At 31.7% G+C, this 18,336-nt stretch overlaps 1 protein-coding gene across 2 annotated transcripts in view; it reads right to left on the bottom strand.

The window, feature by feature from the left end:
• LOC143193038 (breast cancer anti-estrogen resistance protein 3 homolog) overlaps window positions 1-18,336 on the bottom strand; it is a 262,731-nt gene that overhangs the window by 223,828 nt on the left and 20,567 nt on the right. For both annotated transcript variants that reach the window (XM_076398961.1, XM_076398960.1), the window contains one exon: window positions 10,292-10,422. In XM_076398961.1, the coding sequence (XP_076255076.1) occupies window positions 10,292-10,422 (131 nt within the window). The remainder of the gene's footprint in view (window positions 1-10,291; window positions 10,423-18,336) is intronic.

Below are 18,336 nucleotides of genomic sequence, written 5' to 3'. Positions count from 1 at the left end.
ACAGTATAAATGCTCATCTCTAACGAACTTTACTTGGAAGAATGGGCCTCCATTATCTCGTTCCTCTTCAAAGTAACTGGAACTTGGAATTTATTAAAACAAGCCAAATATCTAAATAGCGTTTGCCGGTTTATAACCTTTTATCACTATTGTTTTGAAGAATTTTGCATACGATTGACAACCGGTCGACTTTAACAAGCTAGTTTCGTTACACGTTCGAACTTATCAGACAGCATTGTGCCTCTTTGTAACTAGTATAAAATGAGAAGGAAAATATTATCTGATTCTAAAACCAATTTATAATTTAAAACATTTAAGGTAATACATTAAACAGCTTGATGACGTATGTACAAAGAACTTTAGATAGACTATCTTTTATGTTTGGAGTTATATTCTGCTAATTTCATAAAAATTAGATAAGGAAAGAATGTTTATGAGCATAACAACCAATATTTTTAACAATAAACAATTTTTGAACCAATAAAAGCAAACAAACGGTATTTGTAGAAGTTTAAACAACACTTTAACAACAGAGCAATTTTCGTATAATTAAAAGTTTCTCAATTTGAGCAAAGAACTTCGCGAATGATCCTTTCAACGGTCGCATTATAATATAAAAAACCTATTAAAGTTAAATTAGCAATTTCCAGATCCTTTACGATTTTGAACTTTATTATTTTACGTTTGTATAAAATGTCGTCAAAATGGAACAATATATATCGTGTTATTCATCAGATTATATTATGTTTTGATACATTTTAACCAAATACTTTTACCATAACATTTAATGGTTTCTTAAAGTAAGTCACGTTGAAATAACATAATAATAACATAAAATTGTTATTGGTTAGATGTTGAGTTTTTCTAAATAAGCGTAATTTGGTTTTGTAGCAGTAAATTTGTATATTTTCCGCATTCTAAGCATATTATGCAGCCACATATCATATATAACAAAACTATGAGATAATTTAAGATTATATTTTGGTATTATTGTAATCAATAGTTTTTGTGCCGGCTTAGTTGGCGTAATGGTAAAGGCGCCAAGACGGTCCTCCTACGGTTGCGACAGTCGAGGGTTCGAATCCTACTGGGGCATGGATGCATTTGATATTTGGGATTGTAATTGCAAATGTCTTTATAGACAACAGTGGAAAATCCAGTAACCAGGCCGGTTAAGAGCGGATGTCTTCTGAGATGGTCTCTAAGTTGGTCACCGGCCAGTTGGTAGGCTTATTTCCGAGGAGCGCGGTTTGAAGCCCGTGACTTAATTTCAAGAAGATTCTTTAATTTTGACCAATTTGAATTATATGAATGCAGAGGAAACTCTCAAGGACAGTTGTTTTATACACTCTTTCTTAATAGAGGTACCATATTTCTGCGTGTTTACATTTCGAAAGTTTACTGATGAAACAGATGACGATAATGTATATTATATTTGTTTTTTATATAGTGATGTATTATATATATTCCTCATTGTTAATTGTCTCCATTAATTACATAAATGAATAAAAAATAGAAAAACAATAACTTATTTATATATTACAAAATATTTACTGTTATTAATATTCAGTGGCATTTCAAATATATTGGATACATTAAAATATAATAGATTTCTTAATTTCATATATAGATATATATTTCTCTGATACACGTATGCATCAGGCAACCATATAAATTAAACGTAGTCGATTGATTGACATATTTATTAGGCTTTTAACTGACATATTACCGGTATCTTTATTATGTCTTGCTCAATATGCCGTTTATGACCTCCATATTTTCCTGTATATATTATGTTATGGTATGTTAATATATCAGACAATATTTTATGTTAGAACTTTAAAAAGATATAATGTAATATCAACAAATCTCGATAAACATTGGAGTAATTACCGCAAAAATATTCACAATTATGATATCATACACTATCTGTATTACTTACTAGAAAACATTACTTACTTGAATTATGAGTTATTTTTATATTTAACAAAACAATTATTTATTTGATTTTTAGGTATATATATTTATATATATATATATATATATATATATATATATATATATATATATACATACCTAGAAACCAAACAAAAAATTGTTTTGTTAAATATAAAGTAGTAGTAGTAGTAGTTTTATTCATAGAATTAAATGTCATAGGAGCACATATTTTTTGTTTGATAAGACATGAAAACAAATCTGGAAGCCTGATGGATATGACAGAAAAAAGTTTAGAATGAATAAAGTATTCAGAAGTTACAGAAGACCGAAATGGACAATAACCACTATATTCACTTGATATAACTCCTGCCAACTTATTCCTCTTTCCAAAACTCAAATTACTTGAAATTGAAATCCATTCTGGAAATTTTGTATATACTTTTTTTAAATAATTTTTTCATATTTATTTTATAGAAGTACTTTGAATAAAGGACAGGGTTCCGTTCTTCACTACGTAGTATAAAACAAAGTCGCCTTTTCTGTCCCTATATCCCTATGTGCGCTTAAATCTTTAAAACTACGCAACGGATTTTAATGCGGTTTTTTTCAATAGATAGAGTGATTCAAGAGGAAGGTTTATATGTATAATACATGCATAATATACTAAGGCAACATTGCTAATTTTAGAGGTTTCTAACGTGATGTCGTAAATTAACCTATTTTTTTAGGCTTATTTAGCAATTAGCAAAAACGCTGCCTAACCCTACGAGTTAGATCAAATTAATGTACTACAGTATTGTACACCATAAAAAGGTCTACAAAAAAGTCCGCGATGGTACATGTTTATCTTTTAGGGATAACCCACATTAACCATTTTTATTGTTTACTTTTTACGTGAGAAAATGGCTTATTTACGAAGCTATTTTAAGCAATACGTCATTAATCCTTATCGAATTAAGTACCTTAAATACAGTGTGCAATTAATATAGATCAGTATGGTTCCTTACAGCATGTAAATTAAACAAATATTTTCGGAGATATTACAAATTTAAAATTTGCGTTTAAAAATATGTAATGTAATAAAAATTGTATGAATTTAGATATTCCAAAGATAGCAGGAAATCTTCATATTAAGTATAGGGGAAGAGGAATTATTTTACTCCAAATTTAATGCGTGCAGGCCAAGGGCAGTAATGAATGAACCAAAAATAACGGATCGATTTTAATCATGTTTTCATTGAGTGACATAGGCATATATATTTTATGCCCGTGCAAAGTCGGAGCGGGCCGCTATGTTTTTATATACAACGTTCATATTTTTTCTGTAGTGTATTTAATTTATTATCAGCATTGCACCCGTGCGAAGCCGGGGCGGGTCGCTAGTATACAATAAATATTAAATTTTATTAATATATATTTTTTAAAGTCACCTCTTTACAAACGAGGTTTTATCTGGAGTGGACCTGATTGTTGGGTAACGTAGGCTTCGGACCATGGTCCTCTGCAGTAAGTCTCCCGACTGGCGAGTGACCAACTTATAAATCTCTCAGAAGACATCCGGTCTCACCCAGCCTGGTTACTAGCGTAACTGGAACCAGTTTTCCTGTCGGATTTTATATTCTTGTCTAGGACAATCACAAATATTAAACAATCACAAAAATAAATTTACGACCGTGCCCCAGCAGGATTCGAACCATCGCAACAGTAGGTGTAGGCGAACTATATATACCTATAACCATGTTGCTATGGTTATAACTATAACCATAACAACAGTAGGTGGACCGTCCTGTCGCCTTTATCACTGCGCTAACCAAGTCGGCTATTCAATTCTTAATAAACAGAATTAAAAAACAATCATTACATTACGATTTACTACTTCAATAGAGTTTATCATCTGTTATACTTAAATTAATATTATTTGAATGAAGATATATTATTTAATCGATATCAATATATAAATCGTATAATCTAACAACAAATATTTAAAATTAATATTCATAACTCTAAATCCCATAAATACTGTCTATGATTTATTATTTGATTGTTTATTAATTATTCCTATTTATCCATAAATGCGAATTTGACACTATGAAAAGATCTTTATAGCCGTGGACTCGAGAAGATCATCATCAGTCACGTCCATTGACAACTGGGTCTCCGACCGCTATAATTTTCTCTTGGTCTGTCTCTCTTCCACCCTGCTTGCAGTTATTTTCGTTTTATAGGGACTGTTTTAAAGCATCGATACGCTCGACTAGTCTGATTCCAATCCCGTTTTCTCACGCTATTTTACGATGGTTATTATAAATATATATATATATATATATATTTTATATATATATATATATATATATATATATATATATATATTATATATAATATATATTTTATATATATATATATATATATATATATATTATATTATATATTATATATATATTATATATATATATATATATATATATATATATATATATATATATATATATATAGTTTTAAGTTACTTTCACTTTTTATAATTCTAGGTGTCACTGATGTAGTTATTATAGGTTATAGCTTTTTTCATTTTTTTTTTCAGTACAATTTTATATTTGGTTCTTCTTATTTTAGTGTAATGTTTATTTTTAGATAAGTCTTGTTCTTATGTTTTTGGGTCTTATTTTTATCAACCGATTCTACTTGTAATATAGAACCTGAATTATGCCCCTCGCGTCATTCCCAGACATATATAGATATCTTTGACCACATGGTTTCCAATTCGGTTAAAGGTGTCTAATTACAAATTTATGATGAATCTTAATACACGATAAAGTATAATATCATCAAATTTATTGAATTCTTAATAGGGATGAGTTGCTTAATTCTTGAAGGTGGGGAATCAGTTTTGAGTTTTTTGTTTGAATTTAAGCTCAATTTTTACAGCTATTTATAATACGATAATGTATCATAAAAGCCAAATAATCCATTAATTTTTTAAGAAGACCGGCTTTGTTCATTTATGAGGATTATCAATTAATACTGGAAGATTTTTTTATATCCTTAAGACTAAATAATTACATATATTATGTTAAAGATAGGATATGAAGTATTCGATCTAGGGTCATCGACCTGAAGAATTTTCGCCAATAAAAAAATGTATGAAAATTGTTAACATTTGTTAATTTAAGACAAGTTTTACGGGAAGGTACAATTATGGAGAATGTAATGTCCTTTTTTGGTCATGACTTGATTGAATGAGTACACCAAAATTGAGGCAAACCAAAATAACATTTTTACTAACTTATTATTTTTGAACAGTTCCTTCAATATATGCAACAAACACGTTATAGCATTTCTGATGACTAAAGACACACCAAGTTCTAGCAAAGTGTCCTGACCGTCATATATACACTGTTTCTATTTGTAATTCCATCTGTGAATCGCTGATAACCGACAATAATATCGAACTATTTCTGAGGCGGTTGGTGATTGTCGATGTAGTGGTAATACTGTAGATAACTTACGACAACGTTAAGTGAAAACGATAGTGACAGAAGAGTAGTAAGTTGGCATAAACTATAAACAGGAGGATTTGGCTGTTTATTTGGTGGGATTGTAAAGGAATTATATACTATGGTTTAATGTTCTACTCTTAGTTCTAAAGCTTAATTCAAATTGGAACTATAAACAATTAGAAACAATCACCTTGCCATCAGCAAAACAGCTGTGCTTCATCACTCGTCAGAAGTTCGCGGGCTTGATTGAGAGTCCCTTATGCATCCGCATTATAGTTGGAACATGGCACCAATTGACGCGTCACTAACCACCTGTTCCTGTTCTACAACTAAATATTTTGTTGCTGAAAAATTCGCCTCAGGACAGGCTTGTGGAAATCGACAGGACAGTCCTTTTTTTTGGACAATATTACAGATATAATGAAATTACCTTAAAAACGGCAAAAAAGTTATTTAATAAAACTGCGCATATTCATCTGAAATTGAATTATTCTACACAAGTTTGTTATATAAATAAAGCCTTCTATATTATTAATCCAATTTTCAACAAGAAAAATGAACCGAATTCAAAAAATAATAAGGAACTCACTAAAAAAGTAAGAACTAGCTAATCTTAGGAACAAATTAGATTTGTTTTGTTCGTCATTAAAGTTTGTCTATATGTCACAAAATTATATTGTAATTTTTGTGTTGTTTGGGCTCGACACCGACATCTTTTTAGTGTTAGATATTTACTCAATAAATTACGCAGATATTTTATTAAATATTACAATGGGTATGCCAAGTAAAGTGCAGACTGTATGAGGAATAATAGGAATAAAGAAACAATTATAGAATATAAGTAAAATAAAGCCCCGGGGTCCGCTACCTAGCCTAAGGTGATTTGACAACTGTTCTAACTAAACTTCAAGAAAAAGTTATTGACAAAAAGTTGTGTTATTAAAGTTGTTGAATTAAACGCGCGACCTCCGTCTGGGAACTGAACTCCCTAACCATAGAACCATAGAACCAGTTATATACTATATTTTTACGAGGTTTTAGATGCTATGGTTAGTGCTTAAAAAGTAAACTGAATGGCTTTTGCATCGAGCGGCTTCCGATTTTCCGCCACATCAGCTCAGCAGTAACAATATACAGAAACATTTAATTATTTTAGATAAAAAATATTTGAAAACTTTGTACGTGCCTTTGAAATTCCGTGCCGTTCCTCTAATCAGATCATGACTTGGTGCCAATGGAGCCACCTCAGAAGTGCACTCTTTCGAATAAAAAAATTATTTTGAAAATCCTTCCACAATTGACGGAGAAATCGGCGAATAAACTTTAAAAAAATATACAGTCGAACATAGAACCTCCTTCTTTTTCGAAATCGGTTAATATGAATGGATCTCTTTTTACTACACCTATTATCTAAACTTAACGTGGAAAAACGTTCAACATGATAAATTTATTGAATGTATATATTGAACATAAATCATGTTTCGCCTATTGTTGAACTCATAATTTTTGGTATATGCCCACTTTCAATGAACGCCCATACAATTCCTGCTAACTCAGTCGAATATAGTAATATTTAGGTGCGGATTGTTGTACGTGGGATTTCATTTTTACCATACTGAAATTTAGCAAAAAATACAACATATAGTTACGTAGTAACTATGTGAAATTTTGTACTATTATGGAAAATATACTACATATATCAAATAATTAAATAATAAAATAATTTTAATCAAGTTTTGCTGGCTTAGTTAAAAAAATTATAGTTCCTTGAACATATTTTTTGAATATTGTTCTATATGAACATGAACTTATACAAATTTGATTGGCTGAATATTGATGAAATGAATATGCAATAATAGATACACATAACAATTACACTAATTAAATATGAATACAAAAATAACATATAAGTAGAGCAACCAAAGGATATTGAAATATTACCAATTATAAATATTAATACCGTAGTTATAGGAATAAGTATCTCAATTCCAGACACTGAAGATGGCCTTTAGCTATAAGTTATGTTATTAGCATCTAATTTTCAAACAACGGAAGTCCCTTTAATTTTTGTTTAAATTAACACATAGAAGTTAATGTAAATATTTATGTAAAATAAAATTATGTTATATAAAATATAAATTATAAATTAATTAATAAAATATTAACCTATCTACTACACTTATTTTATATTCTACTATATACACACAATTTAACTTAATACCTACCTATTTAATTATTTACAAAATTACATTATTACATTATATAGTGCCCAACCCAAATAGTTATATTAACAGTTATATTACAGTTATTACAACGATTATTATGTTTCATATTTTATTTTAAAATGTTTTTTTTTGTGTTAAAAATTTCAGTTTCAGTATTTTTTAATTTTTAGTGAGTTATTTATTATTTATTACTTATTTATTTTTTGAAGTCGGTTAAATTTTTATGTTAAAAATATGTGATTTTTCTCTTTTTAGTGTTAAATATTTACTCAATATATAATTTATTATTATTTATGTATTACATTACATTATGATGAGTAGGTCAAGTAAAGATGCACTCCGTATGAGGAAAAACAGGAATAAAAAAGCAATGATTGAATATAAGGAACGTTTCAGGTCCCGGGGTTTCATACCTAACCTAGGTGATTTGAAGAATGTTCTAACTAAACTAGAACTACAAAGAGTTATTGTTTCACCCGGGAATCGAACCCGTGACCACCGTTTGAGAGCTAAATGCTTTAACCATTATACCATAGAAGCAGTAGTCTGCAATATTTCTACGGGGCCCTATTTGCTATAGCTAGTGCTTAGAAAACAAACTTTTTTGCACTGAACGACTTCCCATTTTCGTTATATCAGCTCAGCAGTAACATTATGCACAAATATCTGATTATTTTATATAAAACATATGTGAAGACTTTGTAAGTGGGTTTGAAAATTGAGCGTTTCCCTCGATGTACCCCCGTCCCCAGATCATATCCTGACTTGGTTCCAACGTGTTCACATCGGAAATGCACTCTTTCGAACAAAAAAAGAATTTTGAAAGTCGGTCCACAATCGACGGAGAAATCGGCAAACATACATTTAAAAAAATTATACAACCGAACATAGATCCTCCTCCTTTTTCGAAGTCGCTTAAAAATATAGGAGCATTATGTTTATATTGTTTCATCAGCTCAACATAGTTATAACATATCATTATTCCATTATTAACATTAATTATGTCGAAAAATATGATGGTCTATTTATATCGTTTTGTTCTTCATTCAGTTACTTTGTTACTTTAAAAAATCAGAGAGGAAATCAGACAAATTCTACTTGAAAAAAAAACCATTTAATATTTTGCCGAGTATGACTGAAGTTATTATCTGTAACTTGCAATCTACCGCCTCTATTGTATTGTATTTATAAATAAATTTTCTCCGGTAAAAAAATATACATAATTAAAATACAAGGAATACCTGACGTGATGTGACTGAATGACTCTCGTATGTTTCCTGTAGGATCATTTAACTTTTGAAATTAAATATTTATTATTTCAGGTCTAAAATGTGAAAAATGGTGTATTGGTACCTGAGTGGGACTAAGGTTCAACGAAAAGACCATATAAAGGTCAAAATAGTCGTGAGTCACCAGTTAACAATCTAAACTGCATGGCCTACTAAGCCTTTTTGTTTCTGTTAAACGTTTCGGTAAGTTTACAGTTTCAATTTTCGTGCATTTCCTAGAAAAAATATGGGCTGGACATAATTATAGTTCTTAAAGGTACCTTCACAGTATTCATATAGTTCATATTGTGTAACAATATTAAACTTTAATGACTCTTTAGTTTGGAAAGTTATATATTTATTTAATTTCACTATTATAACTATTATAAATTTATATAGAAAATAGGCTTTTCTGTGAATTAATAGTGAATAATTAAATTGGACTATGTGCCATTTGTAAATCGTTGCTCAATCGAAACTAAATCGGGCTATTTTAGAACCAAAATGTGCCTTTGTCGTGGTCGAAGAAGAAAATATTTTTAGTGAATTCCAGCGAAGAAAATGGTGGATTTTTTTTGAATAAAACCAATGGGTACAGTCAAATTGACTTGAAAATGAGAAGCTGCTCTCAGATTGTAAATATGTTGGAATCTGGAGACCATGGAATTATTAATAAAATCCTTACTAATGATGCAACATCATTTTTACCTCCAGCTATTAGAAAAATAAATATGTATACTTGAAAATGATGAAACTTCTACGATAACGAAAAAGAGTAGCAAAAAGTAGAGAAAGTATAGTCAAAATAGAGAAAATAGAGAAACTCTATTACTAAATATGTTGAAAATTCGTTGCCTATTCTGTTCGGAGAATTAACAAGAAAGTAATGTTTCAATGTTCAAATAGATGTAATTTTTTGTAAAACTTAACCAGCATAAATTGATTAATCTTTATTTTTATAATAACTCATTTTGTTATATAAAATCTGGAAAAAATCACAGTTACATAAGATCTTCGTTTTTCGCCACATTTAAATATATGCAACATTTTGTTACAATCTGAACAACATAACATGATCAATACATAATAATAACTTTATCTCCTGCCCTCGTACTACAGATGACCAGTACAAGATTAAATCATTAAAAATAACTAGTTATAATATAAATAAAATCAGAAAGTATTAATCGTTAGCAATATTATTTGATATGTATGTATACGACCATAAATAAATAGCAACGTTTTAATTTACTTCTGACACAAACTAGGGGATATATTTTCCTGACAGATTCAAGTCGACATTCTTTCGATACTATCTAAATGTACCATTTATAGCGAACTTACAAGAACCGTATCTATAGCTTACCTGAAATGGTCATTCTATTGGCAATGTTCTCTTGATGTCTTCGAGGCCTCGGACTAGCTAATACCCACGTATTGCGACTGCCCATATGCAAAAACCAGGGATCGGTTGAGTCGCGATCCTGGTTGTTACTCCTGAAATATTACAATAAAAATAATTATGATTATGCATAAATTAAGAAAAATACATAATTAATGTATTAACATTGATTATAAATGTTTGAAGATCTAGAACTAAAAGCAAACGATTTTTTTTCGTGAGTAAACAATCTGCCCTATTAGCCATAAGTATGTCTATATTATATATACATGGCATGTAGAAAATCACTTCATTAAGCAATCGTCTGTATAAAATATTATCTTAATTAAATAGTCTTGTTCTAAAGCTTCTTCTAAAGTTTACATATGTCCAGTTATCACATCAGGTGGTGTTAAACGTTTTAGTCTACGCACATCACTATCACGTCGCATATTTAGCTAATTAGCGAGTATATTGAGATGCACTGAAACTCTTTCGAAGTACTACACACAAACACGTTGAATTACACTCGTTATACTTGAATGATGAATATATTAGATTTGCTAGCGGTACCCCATAGTTGGATTCCATATGCCCAAAACATTTTTTGGATCAACATTTTTTGTAATACAGAAATCTATTGTATCTGGTTTTTTATTTCTGTCTGAAGGCCAATATATTGGTTCACCAGTAGAGATATGTTGTAAGTTATCTGTCTTGTTTTGTTTTTAGCAGTTCTCTACCTTTTGAGGTTATTATTCTTGAACCCCACATTAAATGTTTTGTATTATAATCTCCTCCGGCTATAAATCTATTTCCTAGGGTACTGAAGAATTCTTGAAATTGTTCTGCCTTGTTGTTATGTTTGGGTGGGCAATAAATCGCAGAAATTGTTAATGGTCCATGAACTTCCTCTATGGTTACACTGGTGGCTTGCAAGTAGTCTTTAGCGGAATTTTTCTTTTTCCAAATGCTTTATATTATCCCGAATTATTATGTCTGTACCTCCATGTGAAAAGCAAACGATTAAAAACTAATTCTTGTCTTGTTTCATTGTGTCAATTATCTAGTAAATATAACAGTTGAATGTCTATAATAAATAAAAAATAAATATGGTTAAATATGTTTATGTATCTACTAAATTCGAAATACAATAGCACGAAGTGTGTATTTACTTAGAATTATACATAATTTATTAAAAGTAAATTTTCTTAAGTAAGCACACATTTAACAACATTATCTCGTTAATTACGCCAATAAGGATCTGATAATCTCGAACCGTCTTTTGATAGAGTATCGAGAAGTCATGAAAAAAAAGTTTTGGAATATATCCATACATTAATCGACTTAGCGATTATCTTCCCTTCTTTTTGAAAATGGATACCTGGTGGCGTGAAATTAGAAATGGTTATTTGGCACGAAATACGTCCAAAATCAAGCAAACAAATATAGCTGTCATATCGGTGACACAAAATATATAAACAAATATTTTAAGCTCTGACCGATACCCTGCCGGCTCCGATTCTTATACGGAAGATTGTTGTACGTACATAAATTACGGACGTGTAATTTCTAAAATCAAAATCTGGCAACGTTATACTGCAAAATACCGCCTGGAGAAACTCGACATATGCGAAAATTTTATCCCAACATAGATTCTATAATAAATGCAGTTTTTAACCAAGCATTAACCGAATATTGTAGATAATAAATACGTTAATATATACATTAAGAGTCAAATGAATGTTTCAAAAAGTATTAACAATCATAAAATAGCTTCTTAGAATTTTACTTCATCATTTGTCGATGAACTATTAGTTTCTGCGTTTGACATAAGACAAAGTACAAACCAGTAGATAGACGAAACAAGGTAAATTAAAGATGATCTATTTGCAAGGTGAGATTGAGAAGTGGAATATATAAAAAAAAGGTTGTTCCAATTTTATTTAAACATTTAGGTAAAAGAAATATTCTTTAAATCAGTTTGGTATAGTTATTGTGTATTTATTGTTTTATTAATTATTTTGCATATATAATTTATTGTTTTCGCAATATATATTTTAGATGAGAAATATTGATAAAAGGTAAATACTATATGAATATATAATTGAAGTTCTAAAGATATGCGGCGGTTAAAATGAAACCAACTACTTAGTTTACATAGAGGGAACACCTAGTACAAAGAAGAGGAATTATGAATGAAATACTAATAATAAGTTTGTAAATATTGTAAATCCTTGAAAAATATAAAGCTGATAAATATTACTACATTAATAATTAAAATTAATGTAATAAAATGTGGTTATATGACATTTTATTCTTTGAACTTTGTATTAATTATTTTGATTGTTTACTTTATAGACCTAGGCTTTGAATAATCAATAGTTAAAGGTAAATATTCGTTTTAAAATTTTTTTATTCATATATTTTCTGTTATACAAACATATACTACTTCAATTATTATTCCATATTTATATTTATAACATGAAAGTAAAGAAAGATCACGTATACTTATATCCGATGCACCGAAGTTCTGAAAATAATCTTAATTATGATATTTTGTTAAAATATTAAGTGGTGTAGTAATTCAAAGTTATCAATAGTTGTTGATTATTGAAAGTGAATGGAAGTTGAATGTAAGTAAATGTTTTTAAAAAAATGTTAGTGAGCATTAGTTCTAAACATCGTTATTTTAGTATGTTTTGATATATAGACACGTATAATTTATTAATGTCATTATCAAATATATTTTTGATCTTATATTAGATGATATATATAGAAAATACTGAAAACAAGTTTTAGTAACATATAATTTATAAATTTTTAGTTTGTCATGAGAGAGGCACGATTAGTTTAATATGGTGGTCGAATTTCGTTACTGTTTGATATGTAACAGGTCAATTGAAATTTCCAGGCCTATATAGAATTTTGAGTGAAGCAGCTTTTGTTATTGTGAAAAAATAGATAAAAAAGAATTTTGCGCGTTGATAAAATATTGCTTTTTGAAGGGGAAAAATACAGTTGAAGCGAAAAATTGGCTTGATGCCGAACTTCCGGACACTGCCCCCAGGTAAATGAACCATCAAGGATTGGTATGCTTAGTTTAAACGTGGTGAAATAAGCACTGAAGGCGGTGACCGCAGTGGACGACCAAAAGAGGTTGTTATCGACGAAAGCATTAAAAAATCCACAAAATGATTTTGAATGAACATAAATTTAAAATTGAATCAAATAGTAGGCACTCTAAAGATATAAACTGAACGTGTACATCATATCATTCACGAATATTTGGTTATGAGAAAGCTCTATGCAAAGTAGACGCCGCGCAAGCTCACTTTTGACCAAAAACAACGACGAGTTGATGATTCGGAGTAGTGTTTGAAGATGATTAAGCGTAATAAACCCGAGTTTTTGCATCTATATGTGACAATGGATGAAACATGGCCACATCATTTCACTCTGAAGTCCAATCGACAGTCATCCGAGTGGACTGCACACGATGACCCTGCCGCAAAGTGTGGGAAAACGCAACAATCGGGTGGCAAGGTTATGGCGTCTGTATTTTGGGATGCGCGTGGAATAATTTTCATTGACTATCTTGAAAAAGGAAGGACCATCAACAGCGACTATTACATAGTGTTATTGGACCATTTGAAGGACGAAATCGTCGAGAAACAGCCGCATTCGAAGAAAAAGAAAGTGCTGCTTCATTTAGACAATGCACTGTGCCACAAGTTAGTGAAAACGATGGCAAAAATCCTTGAATTCGGCTTCAAATTGTTTCCTCATCCACCGTATTCTCCAGATCTGGCCGCCAGCGACAATTTCCTGTTCTCAGATCTCAAAAGAATGCTCTCTAGAAATGGGAAATTTTCGTCGAATGAAAACGTGATCGCCGAAACTGAGGCCTATTTGGAAGCAAAGGACAAATCGTACTCCAAAAATGGCATCGAAAAGTTGCAGGGTTGCTATAATCAGTGTGTTACCCTCGAAGGGAATTATGTTGAATAAAAAAATCTAATTTTGCCAAAAAAATGGTTTTACTATGGTAGGCCGGGGACTTTTTTATTGACCTGTTAAATATAAAAGACGTTTCCGTAAACTTTTCAATCAATTACTACAAAATCGAACTTATTGTTTAGTATGGCAATAAACTTATCGATATATGGTCAATTTAAAGATATCTTTTACTCAGCGTGGTAATCTCGTTAGGTGGACCATTCCGCGTTTCTGACACTGCGCCTACCAAGAGTGGTAGCTCGTCATTAGTCTAAATATAATTTAAGACGTTAAAAACTTGAGACAACATGCACCAATTAAAAGTATCTTCATTTTACTTCAAAAGCTTGGAAAAAAACATATTAACTGACGCTATTCTTCCTTAACTAAGGACACTCTAAAATTAATAGTTTTTGTTGCCAGAACTAATTTTATATGTTTTAATATTAATATTAATAGAAGTTGTAGGATATAATTAATGAAAATGTCGTGTTTTCAATAGCACAAAACATTAATGAAAAGCAATTTACAAACTAAATTAACGAATATTGATTTCGAAAAATATATTGGCTTTTAAGTGTTCTTGAATTAATTTCCTAAATGGGAGCAGACAGCATACAGGCCTCTCCGAATCCTTATACGTAACGTGCACTGTATTTGACACAAAATCAATATGTTTCAATTGTTCTTGTCTGTATTACATCATATACAGTGACATGTTTTTGTAGTAGGAATGTTTGCTGCAATAATGAAGATAATTTTAGTTTTTTAATTCTTCTAGATTGGTTTAATATTTTTCGCTACTCATACATCGTGATTGCCATAATATAATATCATGTTGCAAGAAGGTTTCGAGCAAGATTGTTTTGAACTACTGCTGATCAAATGTATACAGTGTATTTAAATCTGTTCAACTTGTATTTTAAATTTCAAGTTTGTATAGGTGTAGATTTGGGCCTTGAAGAAAATTTGACATTTTGTTGTATAGGCTACCAATTGTATGATAGCCAATGTCATTTTGGAACCATCTCTAAGACTTCTAACGAGCTCCTCTAGTCCCTGGTCTTCCAAATTCTATGAATCTGATTTTAAAATCATCTGACTTGGAGAAGGTTTGATTTGATAATGCACTCATGTGCAGATGCCTCTATTATTATTCTATATGCTTTAACTGCAGTTTTTTTGATTAGTATGTAGCGACCTTGAGGCATGTCGAATTTTACATCGTGGAATAACGGTCTACAAAATACCCAGAAATATAATCCCAGATGTTGAACACTGGCGGGGTGCCAGCAGTGCCAACTGGAACCCGATAACGAATAGCTGGCAACCACGAGACATTTATTTGGGATATTATTGAGTATTCCGATTCATTCAGTGCTCAACCATCGTTTGGTTTAGACGTGCCACCATCGACTGCCCAAGCCTCGTCACCCGGTAACACCTCTGCTATCCGTTTTATCATTTGTATTTTTCACATTTTTTATATAGCTAATAAATAACGGTCACATAATGTAAACACCACTGTTTCATTTCGTTTTACCTCCATTCAAAAAGCCATATAATTTGCCTTAAAATGGTGACCCCGACATGATCTTTCGCAAAATTGGGTTTAGACTCGTGAATGGAGGGTATGTGCAACATGGTGTATTTTACGTAGCCGTTATATTTTTTGTTTCAAAATTTTCAACATTTTTAATTCGATTCGTTTTCGATTTTACCGTTATTCCTTCAACATTACATGCATTAAAACATTTGTTCCTCATTAAATTTTATTTTAGTGCTGGAACAATGAAGCTTAAATTTCATTTTATTATTTCCAATTAATTTTTTTTTAATTTTTTGTCAAAATTTTCTTTGACAATCTTTTGAACTCATATATATTTTTACATCACTGTTTAATCATCAGCGTCTCGGCTAAACATTTCTTTCGGCGCTATGTTTAAATCATAATGTCTTCCTTCGCTCGCCGTCTCCGTCAAAATGGCACACATTTTGATTTGAAAGGCTTTGGGCAGCTTCGGTCGGATACCGTCGTTATTTGTTTTTTCTGAATTACCGTAACGTATGTAACTACAGATTAGTCACAGAGCAGCTCCAGAAGCTAGGTACCGATTGCAGTCACCGTAGAGTCATCATGTCTTCGCCGAGGTACCAGAATTTTCAACGTCTCGTCATCGAAGAAAATAAGCTACCACGTCGTCGAAAAATCGATCCTCCAACAGCGTCGATTACGGGAGCCCTGTCCGAAAATAGCTTGTTCTCAATGTCGTCGATAGACCACATTCAAGTGCCAAAGCGACGATGAAGCAACGGTATCTGTAGGACCGGAAGATACCATCAGCCGTACCAGATCGCAACTGTACCAACCACAACCGTTTCGATTTATCATATTTTTCAAAGCCCTTTTCATGCAGCACATTTTTTTTTTGGTATATAATTTTTTTTGTATTTGATTTTTTTTCATACATTTTTTATTTTTGTTGCTTAAAATAATTGTATGTAATATTCTGACAGGGGAGTATTGTAGCGACCTTGAGGCATATCGAATTTTACATCGTGGAATAACGGTCTACAAAGTACCCAGAAATATAATTCCAGATGTTGAACACTGGCGGGGTGCCAGCAGTGCCAACTGGAACCCGATAACGAATAGCTGGCAACCTCGAGACGTTTATCTAGGATGTTATTGAAGGGTATTTCCATTCATTTCAGTACTCGACTATCGTTTGGTTTAGACGTGCCACCATCGACCGCCCAAGCCTCGTCACCAGGTAACACCACTGCCATCCGTTTTATCATTTGTATTTTTCACATTTTTTATATAGCCAATTCATAGATATTTTTACATCACTGCTTAATCATCATCATCGTCTTTGCTAAACATTTCTTTCGGCGCTATGTTTAAATCATAATGTCTTCCTTCGCTCGCAGTCTCCGTCATAATGGCAGATATTTTGATTTGAAAGGCTTTGGGTAGCTTCGGTCGAATACCGTCGTTATTTGTTTTTTCTGAATTACCGTAACGTATGTGACTACAGATTAGTCACAGGGCAGCTCCAGAAGCTAGGTACCGATTGCAGTCACCGTAGACTCATCATGTCTTCGCCGAGGTACCAGAATTTCCAATGTCTCGTCGTCGAAAAAAAAATTCTACCACGTCGTCGAACAATCGATCCTCCACAGCGTCGATTACGGGAGCCCTGTCCGAAAAATAGCTTGTTCTCAACGTCGTCGATGGACCACATTCAAGTGCCAAAGCGACGATGAAGCAACGGTATCTGTAGGACCGGAAGATATCATGAGCCGTACCAGATCGCAACCGTACCTACCACAACCGTTTCGATTTATCATATTTTTCAAAGCCCTTTTCATGCAGCACATTTTTTTTGGTATATCATTTTTTTTGTATTTGATTTTTTTTCATACATCTTTGTATTTTTGTTGCTTAAAATAATTGTATGTAATATTCTGACAGGGGAGTATTGTAGCGACCTTGAGGCATGTCGAATTTTACATCGTGGAATAACGGTCTACAAAATACCCAGAAATATAATCCCAGATGTTGAACACTGGAGGATTGCCAGCAGTGCCAAATGGAACACGATAACGAATAGCTGGCAACCCCGAGACGTTTATCTAGGATGTTATTGAAGGGTATTTCTATTCATTTCAGTACTCGACTATCGTTTGGTTTAGACGTGCCACCATCGACCGCCTAAGCCTCGTCACCAGGTAACACCGCTGCCATCCGTTTTATCATTTGTATTTTTCACATTTTTTATATAGCCAACTCATAGATATTTTTACATCACTGCTTAAACATCATCGTCTCTGCTAAACATTTCTTTCGGCGCTATGTTTAAATCACAATGTCTTCCTTCGCTCACAGTCTCCGTCATAATGGCAGACATTTTGCTTTGAAAGGCTTTGGGCAGCTTCGGTCGAATACCGTCGTTATTTGTTTTTTCTGAATTACCGTAACGTATGTGACTACAGATTAGTCACAGAGCAGCTCCAGAAGCTAGGTA

The sequence above is a fragment of the Rhynchophorus ferrugineus genome, unplaced genomic scaffold, assembly GCF_030347505.1.
Source record: "Rhynchophorus ferrugineus isolate W39M unplaced genomic scaffold, kcgeb_rfMv2 rfM3, whole genome shotgun sequence".
Taxonomy (NCBI): domain Eukaryota; kingdom Metazoa; phylum Arthropoda; class Insecta; order Coleoptera; family Curculionidae; genus Rhynchophorus; species Rhynchophorus ferrugineus.
This window is presented reverse-complemented; position numbering and strand designations above follow the sequence as displayed.